Source organism: Opisthocomus hoazin, chromosome 19 (genome assembly GCF_030867145.1).
Source record: "Opisthocomus hoazin isolate bOpiHoa1 chromosome 19, bOpiHoa1.hap1, whole genome shotgun sequence".
NCBI lineage: Eukaryota > Metazoa > Chordata > Aves > Opisthocomiformes > Opisthocomidae > Opisthocomus > Opisthocomus hoazin.
In genome coordinates, this window is record NC_134432.1 from 14,032,915 (window position 1) to 14,058,022 (window position 25,108).

General features: G+C 52.0%; 1 protein-coding gene across 2 annotated transcripts in view; it reads right to left on the reverse strand.

Moving 5' to 3' along the window:
* The window catches only part of VAV2 (vav guanine nucleotide exchange factor 2), a 152,760-nt gene that overhangs the window by 111,638 nt on the left and 16,014 nt on the right, over positions 1 to 25,108 (reverse strand). For both annotated transcript variants that reach the window (XM_075439114.1, XM_075439113.1), the window contains exon 2: positions 7,390 to 7,506. In XM_075439114.1, coding sequence (XP_075295229.1) covers positions 7,390 to 7,506 — 117 coding nt within the window. The remainder of the gene's footprint in view (positions 1 to 7,389; positions 7,507 to 25,108) is intronic.

The window sequence follows — 25,108 nt, forward strand, 5'->3', positions numbered from 1 at the left end:
ACATTTCTGGCTCTTTCAGTTCCACTGAGAAGCTGCACATCTATAAACAGATCAGATGTGCAAGCAGAGGAGAGAGGAAGGGGAAAAAGTGGAGAGAATTTGCCACAGCACAGCTAAAAGCTTCTGCTGCGGCGAATACCAAAGGCCCCCAGCGCCAGTGTCCAGCTCCTGCTCTTGCTCCAGCCCAGGAGCCCGGTGCTGGGACACTGCATTTTCTCCTGCTCTGCTCGGATCTGGGCTCCCGAGCCCACGGACGGCACAAGTCTCACAACCCCACATGCACGGGCCAAAGACCTTGCAGCACCTCTCCTTCACGTTCCCAAAAACCAGAGGAGCTTTGCAAAGAGCAGCAGCTCCCACCATGGTGTTCGGTCGTGCTGGTCCTCACCCGCTCAGCGATGCACGGTCCTCGGCGAGGAGCTCAGCTGCTGCTTCCCCGGTGGGAGCCTAGCGTGCCCTCACCTCGTGTTGGCTGGTGGGACAGGAGGTGACACCAGGGCCATAGCTTGGTGGTTCAGCTTCCAGCCACCCTGCCTGGGCTGGTAAAGCCCGGGTGTTTCAGAGGGGCAACGAATAGCTAACAGCAACTTGTTGCCCGCACATGATTTAGGGCTGTGGTGCTGTTATCGGCCCCCTGAAGACCACAAAATACACCAGCGTGGCCCTTCAACTCGACACGCAGCTAGGCAGATTCACAGTCCACCAGCTATTTCAGGGCAATACTCACAGCAGAGCAGGAAGAAATTTCCAGGATTTGGAACCTAAAGAAGTAGATGGCTACAGGTGTGGCAGCCCCTACCACATCCATCACGGCCAGCTCCACGCTGGTAACAGCCCTGCGTGCGGCACGGCACGGCGCAGCAGAACGCACCCTCTGGTACTCGCTCGACTAGCCGCAGAAGTCTGCAGCTCATCTGCCCTGCGTTTTAGGGAAGTTCAGCGTCAGGGTTTCCTGCACATACTTTCAGCTTTCTGGTTGAAAACATCTGCTGGACACACGGCACCTGCTAAGGCAGGCCCCCCCCCCCTCCCCGCAGCTGACGTCCTCACGCTGCCTGGAGCAGGAGGACGGTCCCTGCATCACCCCACGCCCGACAGCATCACCCAAGAGCAACCTGCACCACGCGATTCTCATGGGCAACAGAGCACGGTACGCACGGACTGCGAGATGAACACCCAAGCTGGCAAAGGAGGGGGGGAAATAAACCCAATCCATGCTGCTCCAGTCTACTTTCGCCATTTGCAGCATTCATCCAACGTCCAAGCCCCCAGCACAATTCCAGCAAGACCATCTAAAACACGGGTGGCCAAACACCGGCTGACCTCACACCAGCTGAGCAGCGCACCAGCCAGCACGGAAGGGACCAAACGTCACCCACAGCTCCTGCAAGCAACCGGGGAGTGAATCATCAGCTGGCAGGCAGCAAGGTCCCTGCACAGCCATGCCAAGAGCTGCAGTGACAGGGCTGCCTTCCCCACGCTCTCGCACGCTCCCCGGAGCCGGGGCTTCTCCCTCAGGCAAGGACTACAGCGCCCAAGGGCTCTGGGCAAAACCCCATGGGCAGCATCGAGCTGCACGTGAATTTTCAGCATGTTGGCAACGCGCTTCAGTCACAGAATCATAGAATGGTGGGGGTTGGCAGGGACCTCTGTGGGTCACCCAGTCCAACCCCCTGCCCAAGCAGGGTCACCCACAGCAGGCTGCACAGGACCTTGTCCAGGCGGGGCTGGAATATCTCCAGAGAAGGAGACTCCACAGCCTCCCTGGGCAGCCTGGGCCAGGGCTCCGTCACCCTCAGAGGGAAGAAGTTCTTCCTCATCTTCAGCTGGAACTTCCTCTGCTTCAGTTTGTGCCCGTTGCCCCTTGTCCTGTCGCTGGGCACCACTGAAAACAGTCTGGCCCCGTCCTACTGACACCCACCCTGCAGATATTTATAAGCATTTCTAAGGTCCCCTCGCAGCCTTCTCTTCTCCAGGCTGAACAAGCCCAGCTCCCTCAGCAGAAAGCACAATATCGCTGCTGCCCCGGAGAGCAGATGGACAGTGGGCAGCAGGGGCTCAGGGTGCACCCAGGGCTCCTCCTTCGGCGGGGACAACATCACGGTAAGCACCGGGCAGACAAGGGGTTAAGCGGGTTCCTAGTTTCTTGCATGCAATCACAGACATACACACACACTTACTTCTCTTTGCAGGCCAGTTACTCTGCTGCTCTCTCGGAAATTAAAAAAAAAAAAAAAATACACACACCCTTCTTTTGGAGAATTCTTCTCACTTCCCACCCCGCCCGCTGCACACGTGCAGTGCGGGTGACACAGCAATCAGAAACCTTCTCCTCTGCTTTAGGATCCTGTTCTTGACACGCATCCAACCACCACGTAGCAGCCACCCGAGTAACCGGCACAGTGGAATACGACACGGGAAGGTCCGTCTGGCTGCCCGCTCCTCCGGAGGATTTGTGAATACCCAGGAGGGGAGGCACTGCCGCCAGCCCCAGCGTTGCGGAGCCACAGACACACGGACACGGAGCCACGGACACGGAGCCTGCAGCGCTGGCAGCTCTCTGCTTTCAAGCACTATCGCTTATGCACTCAGCGATGCATACAGGAAAATGCACCGCTTTCAGTTTGTTCTTGGCTATAGGAGGTCAGGAAAAACACCCCAAAAAGTCAAGCATGGGAGAAGGAGAGCTGGTCCCACCACCAGCCGGTCAGCTGGGGGGGGGGCAGGCGGTGGGCTTGCTTTGTTATGGCACCGAAATGCAGCTGTTTGTCACCCACCGATACCATTTCATATAAATCTCCCCCTTTCTCCCCTTTATATGCCCAAAGTATGTTAAAAAGGCACCCTTTAAAATACTGCTGCAGGGATATTGACTTCTACACAAAGCAAGAGATGATGGAGGGAGGGGAATTCTCAGCAGAGAAATGGAGAGAAATGCAAACCCCCAACTTGCAGTTATGAACCCCTTAAATAATTCACACAACACTCCCCACCCTCCTATCCAAAACCAAGCACAAAGCTCAGTTTTCTGGCTCTCTGGCAGGAGGGTGGGGGGCGTGTCAGAGAGGGACGGGGGATGATGGCAGCTCTCCCCGCACCCCGTCCCGACGGTGGGATCTCTCGTTTCGCAGATTCTCCAACCACAGAGTGCTGGTGATGAAGCTGGGGACAAACCTACAACAGCACCCGGTGAGGCCAGCCTGGACCCCCCAGGGCTTTCCAAGAGTGCTCCACACTGGCTCATCAGCATGAGGAAGAGGATGCTTTTACACCAAACATTACTCCAAAGACTCCAGAGCTTTACAGAGGGCACCCATCACCATGACAGCACCAGCACACCCCTGCCTTGACAGCTCCCTGTCCTCTCCCACCACCAAGGTGGCTCTCGCTGCAGCATGCGGTGCCCAGGGCCGCCCTCCCCACCACACACCTCTCCTCCCCAGCGCTTCGGACACACGAGACGAGCCACGTACAAGTCCTCCGTCAGCCACCCACGAGGCAGGCGTGCCAGGGAACCTTGGTGGATTCAAGTAAGGGAAGGGGAGGATTGATCCAGACCCCCCTCCTCCGAGCCCTCCTCGAGCCAGGACGTTGGTACAGTTCTCACCAACTGCTGGACCAGAACCAATGGAGTGAAAAACACTACTTTAATCTCAGTATCCCTGTCTCCTCGTTTTTCAGCTGACCTGTGAGCTGCTTCCCTTTTTCATTTTTAGAACAGCATCATTTTGCATCCACGGGTCAGGGCAGGAAAGGCCCCTGTCTCGCATAGAAGCATTTTCAAACAGTGTAGGAACTTCAGAAGAAAGTCAGGACAATTAAATACACGTCAAGAGAGCAGAGAGGAACAGGAGGCTAACAAATGGCATACTCCACAGGTTTATGAATATTTAAGCTATATTTCTCAAAAAAAAAAAAAAGTACATTGCTGCGAGTCATTGAAAATGAGTAACTCCCTTTAATGAACTTTGCTACCATCATGCTGACTAATAGAGTGAGAAAGAGTTTAATCCACTTTTATGTACATTTTATCTCATTATAGTTGGTGCCAATAAATTAGCAAGTCCAGTAAGAGTTACATTTTATACCATCGCTGCTATTAAATGTGCATGAAGTAGTGTGCAACAGCACAGCGTCCGGGAGCACCATCTTTTAATTTTACTCCTTTTTTAGGAGCCGGGCCGTACTAGCGAAGACTGCACAGCCCCCCTGCAGAGGACCCCAGCACTCACTCTTGTGAGATCAGCCCCTAACTAGGGACGAGGAGACACGAACAGGAGTTTTCTTCCTCGGAGCACTGCATGCCGCGCTGCTGCCGCGTCCTGCAGCGGAGACACAGCCACCGCGAGACCCTTCTGCAGAAGTCACCAGTGATTGCGGACAGCTTACGAGCTGCTTTAAAGGGACAAGAGTTAAAAAAAACCCCAAACACAACACATTAAGAGCCAACTTGTAGAAAACAATATAACAAAATATTATTTGAAGGTGTCTTAAAGGGGCACAGCTAGAAACCTCTGTCACGAAACACAGCACGTCCCTTGCCACCGTGGGACCGCGTAACAACTGGACATGGGGAAAAAAATGGCTGTGAGCAATTTAAACCGGCCTTTCGACTCCCTTGGGTGACTGGGAAACACTGCAACCCAGATTACAAGAAACATGACGCATCCGCTTGGCAAAAGCCTGTGCTCGCCAATTACCCGACATCCCACCAAGGCGGAGATGGAGCTTTTCAGCTCCGCAGGGATTTCGGCCGGAGAAGCCCACATGGTTCACGATCCTGTTTCACCAGCTGTTATCCCAGTGACAGTAAGGAAGCGGTAACTTCCCAAGCTTAAGACTCTGTGAATTAGCAAGACCAGGGCTGAAAACCCACACTGCTGGGCTCGAGCAGCCCCGACCATGCTTGCTCCTTTGGAGGAGGCTCCATCGCTCCCACAGCAGCTCCTCCTTGCTGAAGCCCTGGCTCAGAAGCCAAAGGGAGCTATGGAAAACTCTCTCAGAATAACGGCTGGTCAAGGCAAGACTGAGGGATTTGAATTTTCCTCCTCTTCTAAAGCACTAGTGCTGTTCATACACCAGGGAGCCCTGACGGACCCTGCAGATTCCAAAGGGCCAGCCCTTTACGTACACGTCGGCACCACATAAATGCAAGCCCCCGCCTTTCTACTCAGTAATTACACCACAGAAAACCCAAATGCTTTTAGTAATTGCCGTCTTGCTGGCCGCCTGGTTTGGAGGAGAGAAATAACTGCTTAAGTGGCATCCAGAAAGGAAACACCCAACGCCACTCCACCAAGGTTTCTGTGTAATTAAACGGCCGCCTGCTACCACGCTCCGCTCAGAAAAGTCTCCTGCACCGTGTAAGTGTCTTGTAACCAAAAAACACTATTGATCTGAAGAATAAATATCTCCAGGAAGAATTTTTTTGTTCAGGTCTGCGTTTGGCCAGTGGGAAGATGGATTAGAGAGTCTCGCTGTGACTCGGAGCAGAACAGCGCTTCGGCCAGCAGCAGATTTTTCCCTGTTTATTTGCTTTGCCCCTGTTAAACCCAGATCTGAGGATAATGTGGGAATGCAAGGGGGCAAAGACAGTGGGGATGTTTTGACAGGCTTCCAGAGGCATTTAGGGTGGTGCAGACCTGAACAGCTGATCCCCCCACCTAAATGATTAAAAAAACTGCCCTCGGAAAAAGACCAGTGAGGTTTTTGTGTAGAGAATCTGTGCCTCCCATATCTTACAGGGTTGTTTGAGGATGACATTGCACATGAAAATAAGCAAGAGCCAGGCAAGAACGCACATTTGGATTTCTTGGAAGTTTATGACCAGTTTCTTTCCAAAGTCTCCTAAAAAACTAAACTATCACGGGGTAAGAGGGAATGGCAAATCATCCCCCCTTCCTAAGTCACAAACCTGAGTGGTCCCCCAAAAGAGTGAAGAGGAGGAGGGAATAGCTGTTCGCTAACCAGACCGAAAAGGAAACCAAACTCTGTTCAGCTGACATGTTCCAGCTGTGTTTAAGGCCAGGCTCTATTAACCGGTGTCTTAGGCAATTTGAAACAGCACAAAGCAAGAGACAATGTGACGATAAAGCAGCGTTTTAATTAGCAGTGGTTCTTTCCCCAGCCCAAAAGGTTCCTTCTGTGCATTCATATTCCCAGAACAACAAAAGCCTTCTTGTATTTCATAAATCAAAAAACTCATAAAACAAGCCCCTGCAATTGCACATTCCAGATAATGGTCCAGAAATAAATTAGGCAATAAATATCAAATAATATATCCCCATCAGCAGTGAAAATCTACTCTTTGGATAACCAGAAGAGAAGATGCCTTCCAGCAGCTTATGCCTGGTACCTCAAAATAGGTAAAACAATAGCGAGCTTTAATAAATCTTTTAACACCTTTTCCACTAAAGAATATAGCTTCCCTGAGCCCGGTATCCATCAGAGTAACAGCACAGCCCTGACGCTGTTCACGTCAAAAGCCAGGCTATCGGAACGACCGCCGCTTGTCAAAATCACCGAGGATTTTCCTCCCTCGCCGCTGGGTCTCGTTCAGCACACGGCACACAGGCAGCACCCAGGAATGGCGGGGAGAGAAAACCTCCAAACACATTTTTCAGAAACTCAGGGGACTCATTTCACCCCGGCATGAAGCTTCCCGACCCCGCTGCAAGCTCACCGATGGCAGTCTGGGTGAAGCTCTTTTGCTCGCAGCCAGGAGCACCCGGGGATGAAGGGTCCTTGCCGCACGGGTGGTACCAACCCGAGTCCTGGCTCGTCAGGACGCGTGACGCTGCGGCAGGGCAACAGGGTTCAGCTCCTCGGGCTGGTTTATGCAGAGCAGGGATGATGCTCAGCACCGGTTTGAACGCGCTGTGCCTACGGGGAGCTCCCAGGCAAGGAGACGGTGCGGCTTTGCCCCAGCCACCGGTGAGGCAGCTGGAGCTGGGCAGGGGATCAATGTCCAAGACCCCTGCGGGAGCTGGGAAGAGGACCCAACCTCCTGACCCCAGCGCAGCACCCAGTCCTCAGAGCTGCAGCCTCTTCCAACAGCTCTTACCAACACAGAGACATAGATATTTTGTTTCCCCCCCAAAAGACATCTCTCATATCCTTCAGAGACTGAGCCCAGGGGCTTTGTAATCTAAAGCAGAAAGCTTGCAGACTTGGTCTCCCTTCACTGAGGACACAGCAGAACCAACCCTTAGATACACAGGCTACCACGAGCGCAGGGGACCAGGTGCCCAGTGCAAGGGTTAAGGGTGCAGAGGCTGCTCAGAAAACCACAAAACCTTCGTATTTTCATCCAAAATCTGCAGCACAAGTCCAGAGAACCGCCCTGGTGCCCGAATCATCACTTCCCAGGAGCTCAGGAGTAACTCTTACCTTTCCGAAATCCCGTACATCGAAGAGGTCAAAGGGATCAAACAGATCGCTGTTTCTTAACCCAAATTTGTCGTGACAGACTTTTAGGAAGGTTCGGATGTTCTTCAAACAGAGAAACTGGAGGAAACAAAAGAGAAAGGGAGGGAAAAATGTGAGCAAGATGGGCACAAATTTTAACTGAGATTCACTGAGTTAAATTCACATGCGAGACGAGTTAACAGGGACTCGGCAGCTTGCACTGAAAAGCCAGGCATTAGTTTATTTGTTGATGCTGAAGATGTCAGGCTCCCGGTGCCCTGCGAGGACTCCTGTGTTCTCAGCTGCGCACCGGGAGCAAACGCCCTTTGGAAAAACAAGTTTCACACAAGGTAACATTGCAGAAGGACTGGAAAACTCCAGCCAGCACGTTTCCCTTTCAAGGTCAAAGCCAAATACAAATTACAACTGATGTTCTACAGAAGCCCAGTGTTGAACTTTTAACCCTTTCCAGTGCTATCCCGTTTGGTTCTCCGCAGAAGGGACACACGTTACAGCGTGGTCGTACGCATTGCTGGGCATCCGTATGCACGCATCCCAAACAAAAGACCGGGACATCGAAAACAAGGGCAAATCCCCAGGACCATTTCCACGAAGCTGTGCTCATCTTTAATCTTAGCCCAGGTGAAGAGGCAGAAATCTCCCCCGCCCAGTGACCACCCTCGGATATTCAGATAGCCCAACTGGCAGAGCAACACGATGTTTCTCTCGCAAGAAAATCCCGTCTTTGACTACAGCAATAATTGGTCGCTTGCTTGCAAGCATTGGGGATTTTGAAGTCTGGGGACTCCAGACGGTCTCGCTCCAGCGGTGACGCCTGGCAGCACGCCGGCTGAGAAGAATAAAAATCTGATTCATTTTTGCCGCGGCATCACCTACGTCCTTCACCAGGATCGACTGACTCTGCTGAGCAAGCCAATTCATTTCACTTCCTTCTGCACCCTCACGCTATTCCACAAAGCACCTTCAATTATTGCTGTGTTTTTACACAACTCTTCTTTTTCTCAGCAAATTCCTCAGAAATATGCAACATACGTGTTAGAATTATAGGTAAATGAACCCACTAAAGGGGCGAATCATCCCCACGTGATGGGCAGGCGCGGGACGCAAGCGGCCTTCGGGTGGGTTGGGTCGGTGCGGTTTTGTCACAGGGCACCATCTCTGCTCCCCGGGCTGTCACCGAACCAACACCACACAAAACCACTCCTGATAGACTTCACCGAGAGGTCAAAGCAAAAACAAATAGCTTCATTTTCTTTTAATTAAAAGAATCAAAAGCAATGGTTTTGGGGCCATCATATCTCCGTAGTTATAACAGATGTAGCCTGTCGGTATCATCGCATTTGGGATTACACGTGAGGTTCATGGTGATGGATTAGCGAGACCACCTCATTAACGACAGGCTGATTCACCTACCCAAAAACACCCCTACGAACCTTTCACCCTTCTGGCCCGTTCCAGCCCCCCCGCACAGAGCACCAGCAGAGCTCCCCCAGCACAGGACATTCCCAGCCCATCAGAGCCTTCTCATTAGACAAGCGAGTGCCGCAGGCAGAAATTGAAAACAATTCTGTTTTTCTAGGGCATTCCTCTATCTCACATAAACACTGCAGTAAATATAATCTGTCTAGACTGAGAGGGCTTTTTGGAATTGTTTTACAACCTCTCTCACCAATACAGGTTATTTCATAACTATCTTCTGGGTCTCTGCAAGAATTTACGCCCTGGGCAAACCGGCGGCTTGCAGCAGGGGTGCATTTTCCCTTGCACTGCAGTCCCATTGATTTCAAATTTCTAGCACGTGTTTGTTTTAAACCCTTTTAAGCCTCCAGTTTTGAAAGTTAACGACATAGGTTACAGCCATCATTACACACAGCAAGCAGAGCAGCGAAGGCTGACGTGCTGAGGAGAAGCAGACTTCCACCGCGCCGACGCTCAGCCACGCGAAAGCCACCCGACGGGTGCGAAAACCCGAACCCTCTGCACGACGCGTTCGCGGTTCAGACCCCTGAAAAGCTCAGAGTTCACACTAACGCGTTTCTGAAGGATTGCGGAGAGATCACACGTCCAAGCGACCGAACGCCTCGTCTTGACAGCGTTCCTAACGGGGAGCAAGCCCTGGCTCCACCACAGGTTTACACCGGGCTGGGCTACCCCCGTCTCAGCTTGGCCCCGGTGAGAAAGGACAGGGCCAACCACGCTGGTCAACATCAGCTGTATCTGACTGTCTTTGCTCATTCAATTCAGCTCTGGGAGCCACCTCGCCACCAGCTGCTAAATGAGCACAAGGTGCCTGCAGCTTCCCGAGGTGATGCCTGCAAAAAGCCACCGCTCTGTCACCGAGTGCAGACAGATGACAAGCATCAGGGAAGCCTCCGATAATTTATTTAAAGAGTGGCTGAAAAGGCCTGATGTGAAACACAACAAACCGAGGCAGCAGCACCACGGTCCTGCTCCACCAGCAAGGAGCTGGCAGCAGAGCGAGGACACCACATAGCCCACAAGCAAAGCCACCGCTCGAGATGACAAGCGTGTGAGTAGTGTACAACCCACGTGGGTGTTAGCGGCACAATTTGCTCCTGCCCTGCTTCTCTCTCACCAACCTGCAAAATGCCTCCTCACGCTTTTGCTCACAGGCATTTCGAGGCTGGTTTGCTGCTGATGGAAGACCAGGAATTATTGGCTTGATGGTGTTACTCAATGGCCACACATTAAAATTAGCTACAGTTGAGTTTGAGCTGTGCCAAGGCCATTTTGTTTACCAGTCAATCACACCTTTGAACGAGTAAACACTCCACAGGAGAAAGAGAGAGAGAGACAAATCAATATTCTCCATGGGGCTCATTCACCACCTGCCAGGCCCAAAATCAATGGTGTCATTTATCCGCTTCGAGCGAGACCAGCGCTGAAGCAGGGTCCTGCAATCTCCTTCAACGCGAGGGCCGGCCGGACCCTGAGCACCGCACCTCCCGAGCCCCGCCATCACCCTCCTCCGCACCCAAAGCAACCTCGGCACCCAACGCCCATCGCTTCTGGGGACAGCCACCACCAGCAACCAGGACGTCCAGTTCTGGAAGCAGACCCCAGAGACCACGACACCTCCCACCGTACCGCCAGCCAGGCTCCAAAGCAGCCATGGCACAAAGCCTCGGCGTGGGCAGAGCTCCCGGGCACAGCAAAGCCCACCCAAGGCGCTTTGGAGGGGGAAGCTATGAACACCAGAGCAAAGAGGCAATGGAGGCTGGGATGGGACTGTACCACAGGGAGCAGGAATCTGATCCCGTAAAACAAACCACTTTGAAGCTTGCCAGTAGATGAGAAAAGTCTGTGGTCATCTCTGACCCAATCCTCCGCAACGTCGTAAGGTGAATGAACTGCTCTCGGCCACCGCCCGTCCTGCCCCAGCCTGGCAGCAGCCATCTTTGCACAGCGGGGCAGCTGCGATCTTGGCTGCTCCCCTGTGTCCTCACCCCAGCAGGGCCACGGCCACCCCAGAACCGGGGACACGCTGGAACCTCCTCAGCATCTCCTAGGGTGCTCTTTGTTTAAAGAGGGTTTTCATGACATGGAATCACAGGATGGTGGGGGTTGGCAGGGACCTCTGTGGGTCACCCAGTCCAACCCCCTGCCGAAGCAGGGTCACCCACAGCAGGCTGCACAGCACCGCGTCCAGGCGGGTCTGGAATTCTCCAGAGAAGGAGACTCCACAGCCTCCCTGGGCAGCCTGTTCCAGGGCTCCGTCACCCTCGGAGTGAAGAAGTTCTTCCTCATGTTCAGAAGGAACTTCCTCTGCTTCAGTTTGTTATTTTTATGTTATTTGTTTTCCTGATTTCAGTAAGTTCAGAGGCTCCGTGGATGATCGCTGCGTGTATAAAGGGGACTGCTGCCAAGTTTTCGACGCAGCTCAAAAACTTGTCCTGCAAACTTAGAAACACATTGGAGAAACCTTCTGCGGAGATCGAGTAAGGGACAGTGTGGGACCTGGGATAACCCCCGACACTTGGGGGAACCCCACTTTGCACAGGGAGGTGCCCAGCCCCCCCAAGCTCCTCTCCCGCATCCCGAGCGGGAAGCCGGGATGTTTCTGCAGCCGGAAAGCACAGCTCCGGGGGCAGGAGGGGAGCCCACGGCACGGCTGCTCGCACCTCGCCCCTCCACACACCCCCGTTTCAGTCACCACCGCCCCTCCCCACGGTCCCCGCATGACTGGGCGCCCGCCGCACCTGCGCTGGCTGCGCAGCCGCCATTTCCGATTCAGATTTCATCGGCAGAGATGCAGCTCCTCGAGCACGCTGGGGTGCGGTTGGACACCGTCCCCCCGGCTCGGCAGAGACGACGGCAGGCGGGAAGGCAAAGCCGCGGGCACTCCTGCCCCCCAGCAGAGCTGCTCTGCTGCAGGGAGACGGCAAAAGGGCAGACAAAAAGCCGGGGAACGCAGCAGCGTTTGCTCAACCACCAAACCGCCCGAGGTGGGATCTGGAGGACGCTCACGTGGGCATCGGAGCAGTCCCCGGTCCCGGTATTTGGGACGGCACGAGGGAGGGAGGTGCAAGGCTTGGCGGGGGTCTATAAAATACATTTAATAACGAGATAAAATGTGGGGAGAGGGAAGAAAAGGGTTTGTGCGGCAGGGCAGGATCACGCAGCAGTTCGCAGCTTTTCGGAGAGGGCCTCTTGGAGAGGCAGCGATGCCGGCGGCTGGGGTCAGCGCTCCGGGGAGGAGCGGGGCTGCACACCACAGCTCCGGGCAGGCGGCCACGTGCTGAACCCTGGCCAGAGCCGTGGGCTCGAAATGGGCCCTGCAGCACGCAAGGAATGCTGCGGCTTTGCCGTTTGAGATAAGCCATTGACGAATGACGAAAGTGACTTTCTTTAGCGCTTCCTGACCGTGATGTCAGATTTCCTCTTATCTCACTGCCGGCACGGCTCGAAAGCACCAGGCGAGAAGTCCTCAGCAGGGAGCTGTGGGCATCTGCTTATCACAGCCTTCACGAACGGGGAAGGGAGGGTCTCTCCCTGAGAACACACCTCACCTGCAAAGATCAGTTGGGAAATGCGTATCCTATGGTGCAAACCTCTTGAGAAAGCCAAAGGACACGTTTCCAAGCTGTGCTGAGTTCCCCCTGCACTACTCAGATGTTGCAAAGCTGCCTTTGCTTGCTCCAGAGAGCAAATCCAAGAGCACCCAAGTACCCAGCAGGAATCACAGGGCTTCAGCCAACATAACCCAGCATTCCGTCTGAATATGAGGAAGAACTTCTTCCCTCTGAGGGTGACGGAGCACTGGAACAGGCTGCCCAGGGAGGTTGTGGAGTCTCCTTCCCTGGAGATATTCAAGACGCGCCTGGACAAGGTCCTCTACAACCTACTGTAGGTGACTCTGCTTCGGCAGGAGGGTTGGACTGGGTGACCCACAGAGGTCCCTTCCAATCCCTACCATTCTGTGATTCCGTGATTTAACACTGCACACGTCAAACCATAACCTTTACCTAATCTCCCCAAACGGCTCCGCCTGACCAAGCTCACCTCCTCATCCAGGCATTTACCAGAATCTCAGGAACAGTAATAAAAGTCAAAAGCACAACAGAACAACCAGCAGCACCGATGCCTTCATGGCTTTGTTCCTTCTCACACTTCGCCCCGTTGCCTCTGGTGGGAAGGAGCAGCCGCAGAAACGATACAAAACCTCTCTGCAGAAAATTTCCCTTCCCACCCACATTTGGATTCAAGTCGCAGCTCATCAATTACTTTAGATGGACAGATTAAATTTCGGGTTGTTGGACAGCAGATTTATCTACCGAGAAGTGGAGAACAAAATTATTTCTCAAACAATTTAGTGCTATTATTTCCCCCCCATTTCAAAGACGTTGCTATCAGAGCACTCACGGGCTCTGCAAATTCCACTTAGCAAGAGTGATTAATGAGCCCGAAACGCTGATGAGCGCTGACCTCCCCACAGCTTCTCCTTCTCCTCACATCCACCCACAAGCAAGGATTAGCCCTAGGGGAGTACCTGAGGCAGAGCAACCATTTATTTCAGCAAACACCACCCATAGCTCATCACGGGGAGGACTGGGGGAAAGCTAACCTGGAGCTGCAGCAAGCAAAGGTGCTCCCCAGCGAGAAGCATCAGCCAGAGCCGCTCGGAGGGGCTGCAGACCTCCCACACGAGCTCACCGGGAGCTTCCACCTTGCCCCACAGAAGCACAACACAAAGCCAGGGCAGCATCGCTGGGAGGCTGTCTGGCAGCAAGCTCAGCACCACAGCGTGCCGGGGTGGGCTGCCGAGCCCCTCTCCGGTCCTGCTCATGCTCACACCTTTGCTCATCATTGCTCTCACACCGGTCAGGCAGATAAAGAGCTCCCAGTTACCTTGCAGGAACCTCCCATCGCGATCTATGGGCTCTCAAAGGGAAGAGGTATCTCAGATAACAACACTAAGCTCATGAACTGGAAGCTGGAATACACATAAAATTGTAAAAACAATTTAAAAGGGGAATTAAAAATTAAACAAGGAGAGGTCCTGGAGTAACACAGTAGATGTACTGCAGTCCCAAGCCTCAGCCCCAGAGGCAGATGAACGGCTTTCAGCAGCCCTCAAGCCAGAGCTGGCACAAACGTTAACCAGAGCTCCTGGATTTCACACCAAACACAAACTACTGAACCAAGACGAGGACTGGAGGCAGACACCTCCGAGGTGGCAGACGTTAAGAGGACGTGGGAAGAGCGAGACCGAGCGCACGGGGTCAAATGATGAAATCCAAATTAGTCAGTGATGCAGAAGAAACGCTCAGTGACACAACAGCGAAGGTGTGTAGGATACAGCCGTGTCTGTGCCTTCCCTGCTCGCCGGAGGAGCCCGTGCGAGGGCAGCAGCATCGTGTGGCCCCTGGGGCTGCTGTCACCCCACCAAGCAGCCCTGCACGGGCCAAGCCCAGCGCTGCAGGAGCTCGTCCTCTTTTATCCTAGGAAAGTTTTGCTGACCCCTGAACTCCTCCCAAGGACCGCCAGGCTCGCTTCCTCCGTTACATATTCTCTGAAAGAGAAAGAAGTGGAAAAGGAAAAAACAATAATAAAAATCCAGAAGTGGGGCTAAAACCCCCATCAGGCAGCTGATGAGTCCAAGATAATAACGCGAGGCTGGAGGAGGAGACAAGGATCGAGCAGCATCCCCCAGTCTGGAGGAGGGAAGAGAAATCACAGGAAAGCCCAGATCCTCGCGTCCTCCGAGGCGAACTCCCGACAGCAGCGATGACCCCCTGAAGCCCTGTCCTAGCCCAGAGACATAGGCTGAGCCCTCCCTGGCAGCATGGCAGGGAGGTTCGTTAAAGCCCGTTTAATGAGCCAGCAGACCCCTCATCGCGCAGCGTGCAGCCCTGCCGGGAGCGCTTGGCTCGGCGTCCGTCCATCCATCCCACGTCAGAGGGTCACCCAGCAGCACGCAGGGGCTTTAAATGAGTGGAAGGAAGCTCCAACTTCCCAAAGCAAACGGCGGAGCTGCAGCTGATGACAGTACTTCCCTCCTTTGTGGAGCCCACCAAGGTCTGCAAAGGCAGGGCTCTGCTGAGAAGGCAGGAATCATTAAGGTAAAGGCGTTAATTGCAATGCCTGGGAGCGTTTTATCAGAGACACTCAGGGGGTCTGGAATTCTCTGCTCACACACCTCAGGTCTGGACAACCCAGACCTTTTGCCCAACCACACGAAATCCAGCGGGTCCGACAGGTTCAGCACGGGTCCAAGCCCCAGCCACAGGTTTGCGGTTTCTGTCACTAAAAACCTTGCCACTGAGGTTTTAGAAAACCCTACTCACATTCCCTGCATCACATCAGGTGGCTGAGTACTTCAGAGATTTATCTTTTAGATGTCCAAGCGATCCACAGAGCCGTTCCCAGGAACAGCAAGAGCTTCTTGCTAAATCAGACAGTTGCAACCCTCTCTGAAGGCCCTGGTCTTCACCAGCTCCTCCTTTAAGAAAGGGAATTTCAGGTTTCCCTACATGAAGGATAACAGTGCTTTGAGCCGTGGGTCTTGCTGTTACAAAATGAACGCATGAGAAGCGACACCCCTTCCTCCTTTGCTACCCACCCCAACAGTCGCGCATTTCGGGAGCTGGATGGCGAACACGGACTCCCAGACTACGGGGCAAGTGGGACACCAACACATCCTTAATGACCCTGGGCAGCCCCAAGTTGAAAGATGCCCTTGTGTTATCCCCAAGCAGCATCTGCTGATGTGAAAATCCCTCCTCAGATGCTCTCCAACTCCAGTGATCCGCCCGGACAGCAGCCGTGTGCCACATCCCCAGCAGCGCCGTGGCGATGCCCGGGAGAGACCCGTGTTATATCCCTACATCCCTTGGACGAGACCAAACAGCAACAAGCCAGCAGACAGAGCCAGACCACACGTTGGCTCTTCCAAACACCCTCTCCATAACCATAGACATGAAGATTTGAAAAACCAAATGCAGAGCAGCAGTTTTCTCTGCAGGTCCTGGCCTGCCCCAGAGCCACGTGGGGCTGGCTGCCGGGACGGGGGATGACCGGGCAGGGAGCAGAGGCTGTTTGCAGCCTGAGCTACGGCTAAGTGTAGGTAGACCATCAGGTATCACCACTGGGCTTTAGAGGAGAAACCTAGCTGGACCTTTTGAGGCTCACCAGTACCACAGGCACATACCGTAAAGGGATTTCTTTTTGACTTTCCCACACAGTCCAGGGTTAGAGCCTCTGACTCCCGCACCCCAGATCTGGGCTCTCTCTGCAGTACATTTACCAGCAGACTGCCAAATCCAGGCTTGGCTTTAGTGACCGACAAGGTCTGAGACTACAGAAAGCTTGGGAGCTGGAGAGCTTGGAAGGATTGCTCAATCTGCCCACATTTGGCACCCTTACCGCATAGTCCCCAGCCTTTTCCTCCTCTCGCTGGAAGACATGCAGCTCCATCAGGGGAACTCGGTTAAGAAAGGGGTGGGAAGAGAGATGTCTTGGCTTTTGCTATTGACCTGAAGCCCTAAACTCACATTTGCCTCACCGGGGCTAACACTTCACTCGTAAAACACGACCACAGGTAAAAGATGGGATATGTGAAAAAGATATTATTATTACAGCTGATCAAGAAATGGGATACCTTCCCACACACTCAGTTTTCAGCAAAGAAAATTCAAAACATTTTCGCCAACCCTAAGCTTTAAGACAGGACTTGACCTGAACCATGACAAGCAAATTATAATACAGAATTCAGCTGCTGTTACAGAAAATGAGTAATTGCGTAATGGTATATAGTATTACACTGTAATGATACGCTTACAGAGAACTTTCCAAGCAGTCATTGTTCTCCGGCTCTTCAGGCTGGTGCAGGGAATCAGACCGTGATAAACTTTTGACAGGACAGCAATGGGAACAGCTACGGTCCGTCTCCGAGATGAGTAAACAGCAGCCAAGTCAAGAAATCAAGCCCTGTCACGTCCAGTATTCGGGCCAGACCCAAGAGAGGGAGCTCCACGCAGTAGCCTGCAAGTCTGGGCTAGCTCAAGGAATCCGCAGAACTCATTTTTGTCTCTTTAAAACCAAGCTGCCCCATATAAATGCTGAAGAGACAAGCTCTGAGACTTTGGCGGCAGAAGTGAACCAAGGCGTAGGATCTGAGGTAGCTGCCTGCAATAGCCAACTCCAATATCACTTCTTTAAAACTGTCAAAACAGACTATTATTAAATAATAACCACATATGTTTAATTTAAGACCTTTACATAAATTTTATAGGAGTCCCATATGAGCCTAGTTTTAAATACCCTTTGATACCTCTAGACCATCCCTGCTCGTGCCCCAGGCTGCCACCATGAGACACATCCTCATTTCAGGGCAAACTCCAGTCTCACCGCAGACACCGTACGCTTTTCTTTTTTAGAAGATCCCCACAAACCTTATTTCAAAAGTTCTGCCATCAGACTAATGGCATGTAATCTGCCACCATCCAAAAGACTTCTCTGGCAAGAGCTCACATGGATGTCACTGCATTATGCATGCACCGCAGGTAGACGCAATTTTTCTCCATACAGTCATGATTTTGGGTGACCCGCTTCCAATTAGCCTCATTTCACTTTCAGAAAGCCTCAGAAATCACACCCAAATGTGTCCTTTTCCTCGCTGCAAGAAGTTCCAGGTTACCTGCCAGGCAGCAGGAGCACCGAACAAGCCAACCTCCCGATAGACTCATCCCACCGAGCCGCAGCAGCGCACCACGCAGAGGGAAAGCACCACCGAAAAGCAAAAACTCCACCATGAAAAATATCTATAATGCTGCAGCTTTTACCTTTTAAATTAACGACGGAGGAAATAACGGCCTAGAACAATTGCAAACTTCTCTTGTTTTGAGGCTGGCAGAGCCTTGTGCTCCAGACAAGGTCTGGAGATGATGGTTCAGCTTCCAGATGAGTCCAGTAGAACCCGAAGCTTTAGCTGGTGCTGGCGGGAGAGTTCTGCATCCCAGAAGACGGAGACAGCCTGCTCGCGGCAACAGCGGCTGACACGCGCCCTGACACCGTCACACCCGGGCTGCGTTACACCCTCTTGGACGGTTGCCCAAGTTGCTCTCTACCCGCAAGGCATTGCTGAAATCAGGCTGACAGCGGGCTCGGTGAAAAATGGTTCCCAAACGCCACACCGGGGACCAGGATGGCATTATTAGCAGCAGACAACACACACTCGGAAAACTCCGCTTAATGGCACCAGGTAATGATGCTGAAAGATGTCCCCCAGCTTCTTCCTACAGAAGTAATTAAAACCAGAACACTGCTTTTCACATTACGGATAACTGATGCAGACCTGCGTATGAAATCAAGCTGCACTTTGCAAGATTAAGCCCACAATCTGCTTTTAATAGGTCCCTCCACGCTCCTCTGCCTCGTGGCAGCGCGCTGGGGCTCTGCACCAACATCAGCTCCTCGCCGCAGAGACGGGGCCATCTCGGAGAGGCTCAGCACCTTCTTCATCCCCCAAAAGCAACAGAAACGGGGTCACAGGGGTGCTCCTGGGCCGGCCGTTCCACGCGTCGCTCCTCCAGGCACGAGCTCCCAGCAAGGGGAGGTGGGAAGGGCTGGAAAGGGGTAGGAAAGACAGACCTGCACCACAAATCCTCTTACGCAAGAGGAATTTCCAAGGAAAACTCCCACATATTACAGGACCCACAAGCCAGACCTCGCTTGCAAGCCAGAGGGAGCAACCCACTGCAGACCAGCTCTTTCGAGCCTCCTGGGTAACTGGGAAGGGACCAGCATCGCATCCCCCGTTACAGGCAGCAGCCGGAGCTGGACCCAACGCTGCCAGCACCGCAAGCAGGGGCCTGGGGTGCTGCTCCCAGCCAGCGTGCGGATGCTGCCGGTCCCTGGGGACAGAGAACGGACAGGCAGCCTCGAGGCCCCGGGCTTCTTCCTCTCTTCGGCTTTAAATAATAGATGTTTTGTTGTATTTCAGTGTTGGGAAGAACCAAGGATGTGAACAGACAGTGTGAGCTGGAGAACAGGAAAGGCTTTTGTTTCTACCCACGGTTTAATGGAGGCTCATCAAGTTTTCTAGCTCCAAATGTCTTCTGCAGAAAATACAGATGAAACAGCGCGGCAAAAGCAGGACTGGGGGGTACCTGCTGTCTGCAAGGTGACAACCTACCAGGAACGATTCTAACGTGCGTGCAATGCATAGACAATTGCTTTGGGTAAACAGGTTGTTAAAAAAACCTTAATAGAAGGAAAAAGAAAAGGTTTTATAGTTTAACTGCTTTAGTGCTTGTGTTTCAGGTCCATGGACCAAGGCTGGAGAGACCCATGGGCAGACACGCACCAGTCCCCGGAGCTCTCTGCTGAGCGCCTGTGCCCACAGGATGGCCAAGCCAGACCCAGGGCTCCGTGCACACATTCCTTGTAAAGATTCATTTCCATAATGCTCACAGGACAAGAGGCAGGACAACCCCTGACAAGGAGCAGGAACGTTGGTAGTGCTGGCACACGCCAGCCCGATCCCAGCCCGAGTGGTGTGGATTATACAAAGCCTCCATCACCGTCAAAATGAGACGAGATCGAACAAGGCACCTCCGGCTTCACGCACACTGCAACTGCCCGCATGTTTTTGATGAAGATATTCGTTAGCAGGACAGCCTTCCACATATTCAGCCCATCTTTAAGAACATGAAGGGAGACCCAGGGAACTAGAGGCTGCTGAGCCTCACCTCCCTTCTGGAGCGTGCCCTTCTTGGGATCCCTCTCCCAAGGGCACAACGGTAAATCAGGAACAACCAACACAGAGCCTTGCTTGTCCAACCCAACTGCTTTCTCTACAGAAAGAAGGGGGTAGACAGAGGAGGCTGGAGCCATGGATGCGACCACCACCTCCCTTCTGCACCGAGGGACCACGCCAGCTGGCGGAGCCCCTGCTACCCCGTATTGCCTGTCTATTGGCCGTGCCCAGGGGAATATAGCTAACAAATCACCTATTTTAAAATCTGAAGGGGAAGTGGGGGTGGAGAGAGACTAGCTGGGATGAAATTGCCCTGCGATATACCTCCCCCCACCCGGTCACAGAAATCAAAGTTTCAAATGATAAAACCGCAACTGGGTACTCAGAACTTCCCAGGCATCAGAAGAAGCCCCCATGAGTCTCTAACAGACTTCGACACGCTTCAGAGTAGATCCCAAAAAACTACTTGGCTTTCCCATAATAGCTCTGAATCCATTTCTGTGTATTAGGAAAGGAAAACCCATCCAAACACACAGACATTAACACTTATTTTTCTTGCAACCTAAAGTACTCATACTGCCTTTCATCATTTGCATTCAGAGTATCAGTTCCTCTCTCTTTCAACATTGCAAGGAAATTAATTAACTGAATAGTAACTGTAAGTATCGCAAAGCTTAGGAGGCTGAGACAGGAAATCTGAAGGTTAACCATCGTATTTAATGTATGCACGAGATAAAAATCAAAATGAACTTCAATCAGGGGAAGGATGGGGAGGCCAGTGGCATTACTGTGATGTTGGCTGTTTTGGTTTTTCAAGATTAGAGCCTACATTTTATCTTTACGATTTCAATTAAGCATTTTTCTCCCTTCTGGAGAGCAGAGACGGGTGTAATTCCTTACTACAGAATATCGAGCATCATTCCAAATCACTCAAGCATTGCAATTAAAGCCAGAAGCAAAGCCATCCCCCCTCAGACCTGGCATGGTAACTAAAGGAGACCCTGGATCTCGAAAGGATGCTCTGCTTTGGGCCACAGCAGACGCGGACCTGTCCTAACCAGCCCCATGTGTAGGTCTGCACATGGTGCCTCACCACGCCGCACGTGCCCACCACGCCGTGACCATCCTGTAACAGCAACACTGGAGCATGGTATTGCTGGGAAACACCACGTGGCAACGACTCCACCCACCCTGCCTCAACACTACCTGGCAGATCCTCAAATACTTCACAAACCACTGTCCCATCAGCCTTGGACACTCCACCACATCTACATTTCCCCCCCACCCCCTTTTTATTGCAAGAGTGGAAGGTTTGAAATCAAACTGCTCTGCTCCACCCTAAAGCAAGGTAAGATTCCAGATCATGGATAAAACGGAGATTTTTGCCTTTTTTGGAAAAAAAAAAAAAGACAACAAAACCCCTCAACACATCCAGTGGCCACAGCACAGAAGGACCAGCTCCAGAATATCCACACACCCAACTCCAACTCCCTGCAGCAGGAGCCAAGCCCCTGAAATCCGTTAGCACACGTGGAACCCACAGCCCTTCTAATCCTTATTTTTGACCCACGCAACAAGCAGAACTTACTGGTTACGGGATCCTGGGACACGTGGGTAAGCATCAGCATGGGGAATGCCAGCCGCTGTCCCGCTCCCGGGCTGGGGACACCCCAGCACCTCTCCCCCAACATGTGCACGCAGCATCGTACAGAAGCCACCCAGGGCTGATGCTCCGGCCCCACCGGCGCCTGCCAAGAGCCGCTCGGTGCAGGCAGCGAGGCGATGCCGAGTGATCCGGGCGCTTCTCGGAGCGACGCGATTCACCCACGGAGCTCAGCGAGAGCCTCTCCTCCGGCACAGGAGGGGTTAGGAAACCCAGACCCCCAGCCTCCCTCACGAAGGGGCGATTTGCTGAAGAATCCAACCATCACAGAGGATATTGGTTCTTCCTTCACCAGATTCACGCTAAGAACAAACCAAGAAAACCTCCTTGCCCACAGTCCAGGGCTGCCTTTCTTCTGCAGCCGGCTCCCTCTCCTGCAACAGATCACACCGAGCAGATTCTTTTCATAATTTCTGTGTCTGTCTGAGCACCAGGGCAGGCTCGGTTCTGGATTTCCAGGCGGATACCCAGCAGCACCAATAACAGCGCACGCATGCTTTGGGAAAGCAGAATTTGTACTTTTTTCTGGGAGAAAGAGATGGAGAAGGCAAGTGCCAGGGGGGTTGGACTAGACGACCCACAGAGGTCCCTTCCAACCCCTACCATTCTGTGATTCTGTGAAAGCTGTATTCAATTTTGGTTTAGCTTTACAGCTTGTCAATTATCTGAATTCACACCACGGGAAGAAAACATGCTAGAGAAAAAAAAAAAAATTCACTTTCCATTTCAAGTTATTTTTGCAAAGGGGAATTTGATGAGAGACTCCAGCCAAAATTAATGCTGTGCTGTAAAGTTTCCCAAAGTGTAAAAAGATTTGGTGCCAGAACGAACTGAAGACATCTCTCTGCGGTGCCCAGCGCCAAAAGTCCCAAACGTGATTGCATCAAACCTCGGCGGTCATGGCTCCAGCTCCAAACCTCCCTGGATTTAGGCGCATCTCCATCCGTGACCTTCGCTTCAGGGAGAGGCTTAAGCTGAATTAAATGAAGGCGAGCTTCAATTCTGACCCAGTTTATTTTAAATCTCTCCCTGAGGATAAGACTATTTTACCTTATCTGGAATATTTCTCCCTCCTTCCCAAGCTCAAGAGGGAAATTTTACTGCCACCGCGCAGCTCCTACCGCAATCCAGCGCAGTCCCTCTTTGGCACGATGGAAACAGGCTACAGAAAATTAATCTACTGGCTACTTAATTTGTAAAGCTGCTTAAAAAGGTCAGATCCCCAGCTCATGAGAACCACCACTGAGAACAGATCCCAGAGATTACGGGCAATAAGGCTCTGGATATTTATATAAATTAATACATGGGGAGTGTAACAAGAGTAACAGGACCCTCTAATCTGGTACCTCCACTACACTCTTGGCACCTCATCACACTTGCTTATCTATGGCAGTGACACGACAGGGGTGAGCTCAACACTGGCATCAGAGGCTAGAGAGGGTCTTAGAAATCTTTCCCAAAATCCCTAGGTTTCAACCAAACAGCTCCGGCTCAGTAACTCAGGGAAGTCCTCCTCCCCGAGCCAGCCTAACGGGGCTAACCTATGCTATTTTAGTCTACAGAAAACATGCAAGAACACCATTTTGATAGGGTTTGGGTTTCTTTTTTTTTTTTTTTTTGGAATAATGCTCTTAAATGATTTAATAGAAATTTTAGTGTGTGCATGCAATCACAAACACTAACGCTCCTGCGATTCTGTAGTTGCCCCTGATTTACCCGCACTTAAGCGAGCAAACCAAACTGGAATGTCTCACTGGGAGACAACGAGAAAAGCCGGTTATCCCTGGGAGCTGACGTTTCCTCTCTCCATCCCTGCGCTCACTCGGGTCTAGTCAAACACAGGTATTTTCCTAGGACAAGCACTTTCCCTGGAAACAGAATTTAACGACGTATTTACCAGCCAGACACGAACAGTTACACCAGACAGCGCATATGAGCAAAGCTGACTCTCCTAATTGGAATATCTAAAATAAACTCTTGTGTAACAGCGTAATTGCATTTGCAGAGCCGGGAGTGTTAGGGAAGGCTGCGCTGCTTTTGCTGTGCTGGTCTAATTAATTTGGTACAACTTGAGCACGGAGATCAGGCCCCAGGGAGGTGCTGGGCTGGACCATTAACGCTGTATTTCATCAGGAGGGGTTGGGAGGGGAACTGGAAGCGGCATCCAACTCCTTCCTCGGCTCAGCTCATCCCCTTCCAACGCCACCCACCCTGCTTTAGTGGGTTGAAAATTATCCAGGCATGAAAGGACAATACTTGGAGCTTCTAATGGGAGAGGATCGATACATCTAAATAGGCAGTGGCCCTAGAAAAAGATCGCTGACCCATAAATTAAAGTTACTTTATTGACACGGTTAAGGCAGTGACAACATGTAGTTATATGGAGGCTCTTCATTTCCCCTTTTTTTCCTAAGTGCCACCCAATTTAAGTCAATTTTTACTACTTCAGCTGCATATATTACTGAAGAAAAGTGACCTTTCTTCTGCTTTAAGTTAATCCTTCTCTTAGCAACGGCCTCCAACAACACATACACAGTGTAAAACGTATGGAGAATTTTTAAGCACAGAATTAAGATACAAGAACACACACACAGATTTTTGTCAGACCAACATACACGCAGTTCTGTGCAACCCAAAGTAGAAATTATTAAGCACATTTGTTTAGAACCCAGCGTGATACTTTTTTAAAAGTCCTACAGCAAACATTAAGACAGGTCTGGCTCCCGTGAAAATGGCTATGGCACGCATTAGGCTGAGCTGTTAGGAATAAATTGCTCCTCTGCATACTGCAATCGAGACTATACAAAGAAAAAACCTGAAGGCTACATAGTATTTTACAGGGCCATAAACACCAAGGGAAATAAAACATCTTTCTCTAAGGTCTATGTTCTAACGCAAAAAGCTCTTCTTCAAAACAGCGCTTCCTCAGCTGCCGAGTGCCTCCGAGGGAGGGGAGCATCAATAACGACTCACGTAAAGGCATCAGGAGCCATCACTTCTCCTTGCATTCAAGAAGCAGACCGAGACTTTTTCTGGACGGCACTCCACCACGAGCAGCATTCCCTCGCCAGCACTCGAGGAGTGACCAACATCTGCCTGACGGCCATCTGGCAAGGGGCTCGCATCCTGGGGAGGATCAGAAAGCCAAGGCACTGCACAGCCTCCCTTGCTGTCGGACGAGTAACAACGGAGCCTTCCAGGGACCAAAGCCTTTCCACCTTCGGCTTTGTAACTTGACCCAAAGCACAGGTAGCCCACCCCAAGCCAGCCCACGGTGGCTCTCCCCAGACGTTCACAGGCTCGACCCCAAATCACCAAGTCAATTTGCCCGCTCCCAGCTAAGGAGCGCAGACCGAGATCCCACGTACAGCTGACCTCCGTGCCCAGCCTTGCGCACCCAGGGATGCACGCACCCTTCTGATGCATTATTCCCCAGCTAGGCAGAAGGGATCAAAGAGATTTAATTGAGATTTTAGTCCTCCTCCATTCCCAAATACAAACTCCTTCAACCCTAAGAAACTTTCTTCATATTGCCTTGTAAAAACCAAGGAACATCAAATAAAAGTGATGAAAATCCACCCATGATCTGAAAAGAAATTGCAGCTCCAGTTTTGGTTTCCAGCTGTCTCAGCTCTTCCTTGGTATCGAGCTTCTGGTCTAACTCAGACGCTCAACTTTTGAACTTCTGTCTCTCCTCCTCACCACAAGGAATGAGCTCTCAGCTGCTTCATACCCAGCCACAGAGTCTGGTCAACCACACATCCGCACCCGTAGAGAAGGACTTCATGGTTACACAA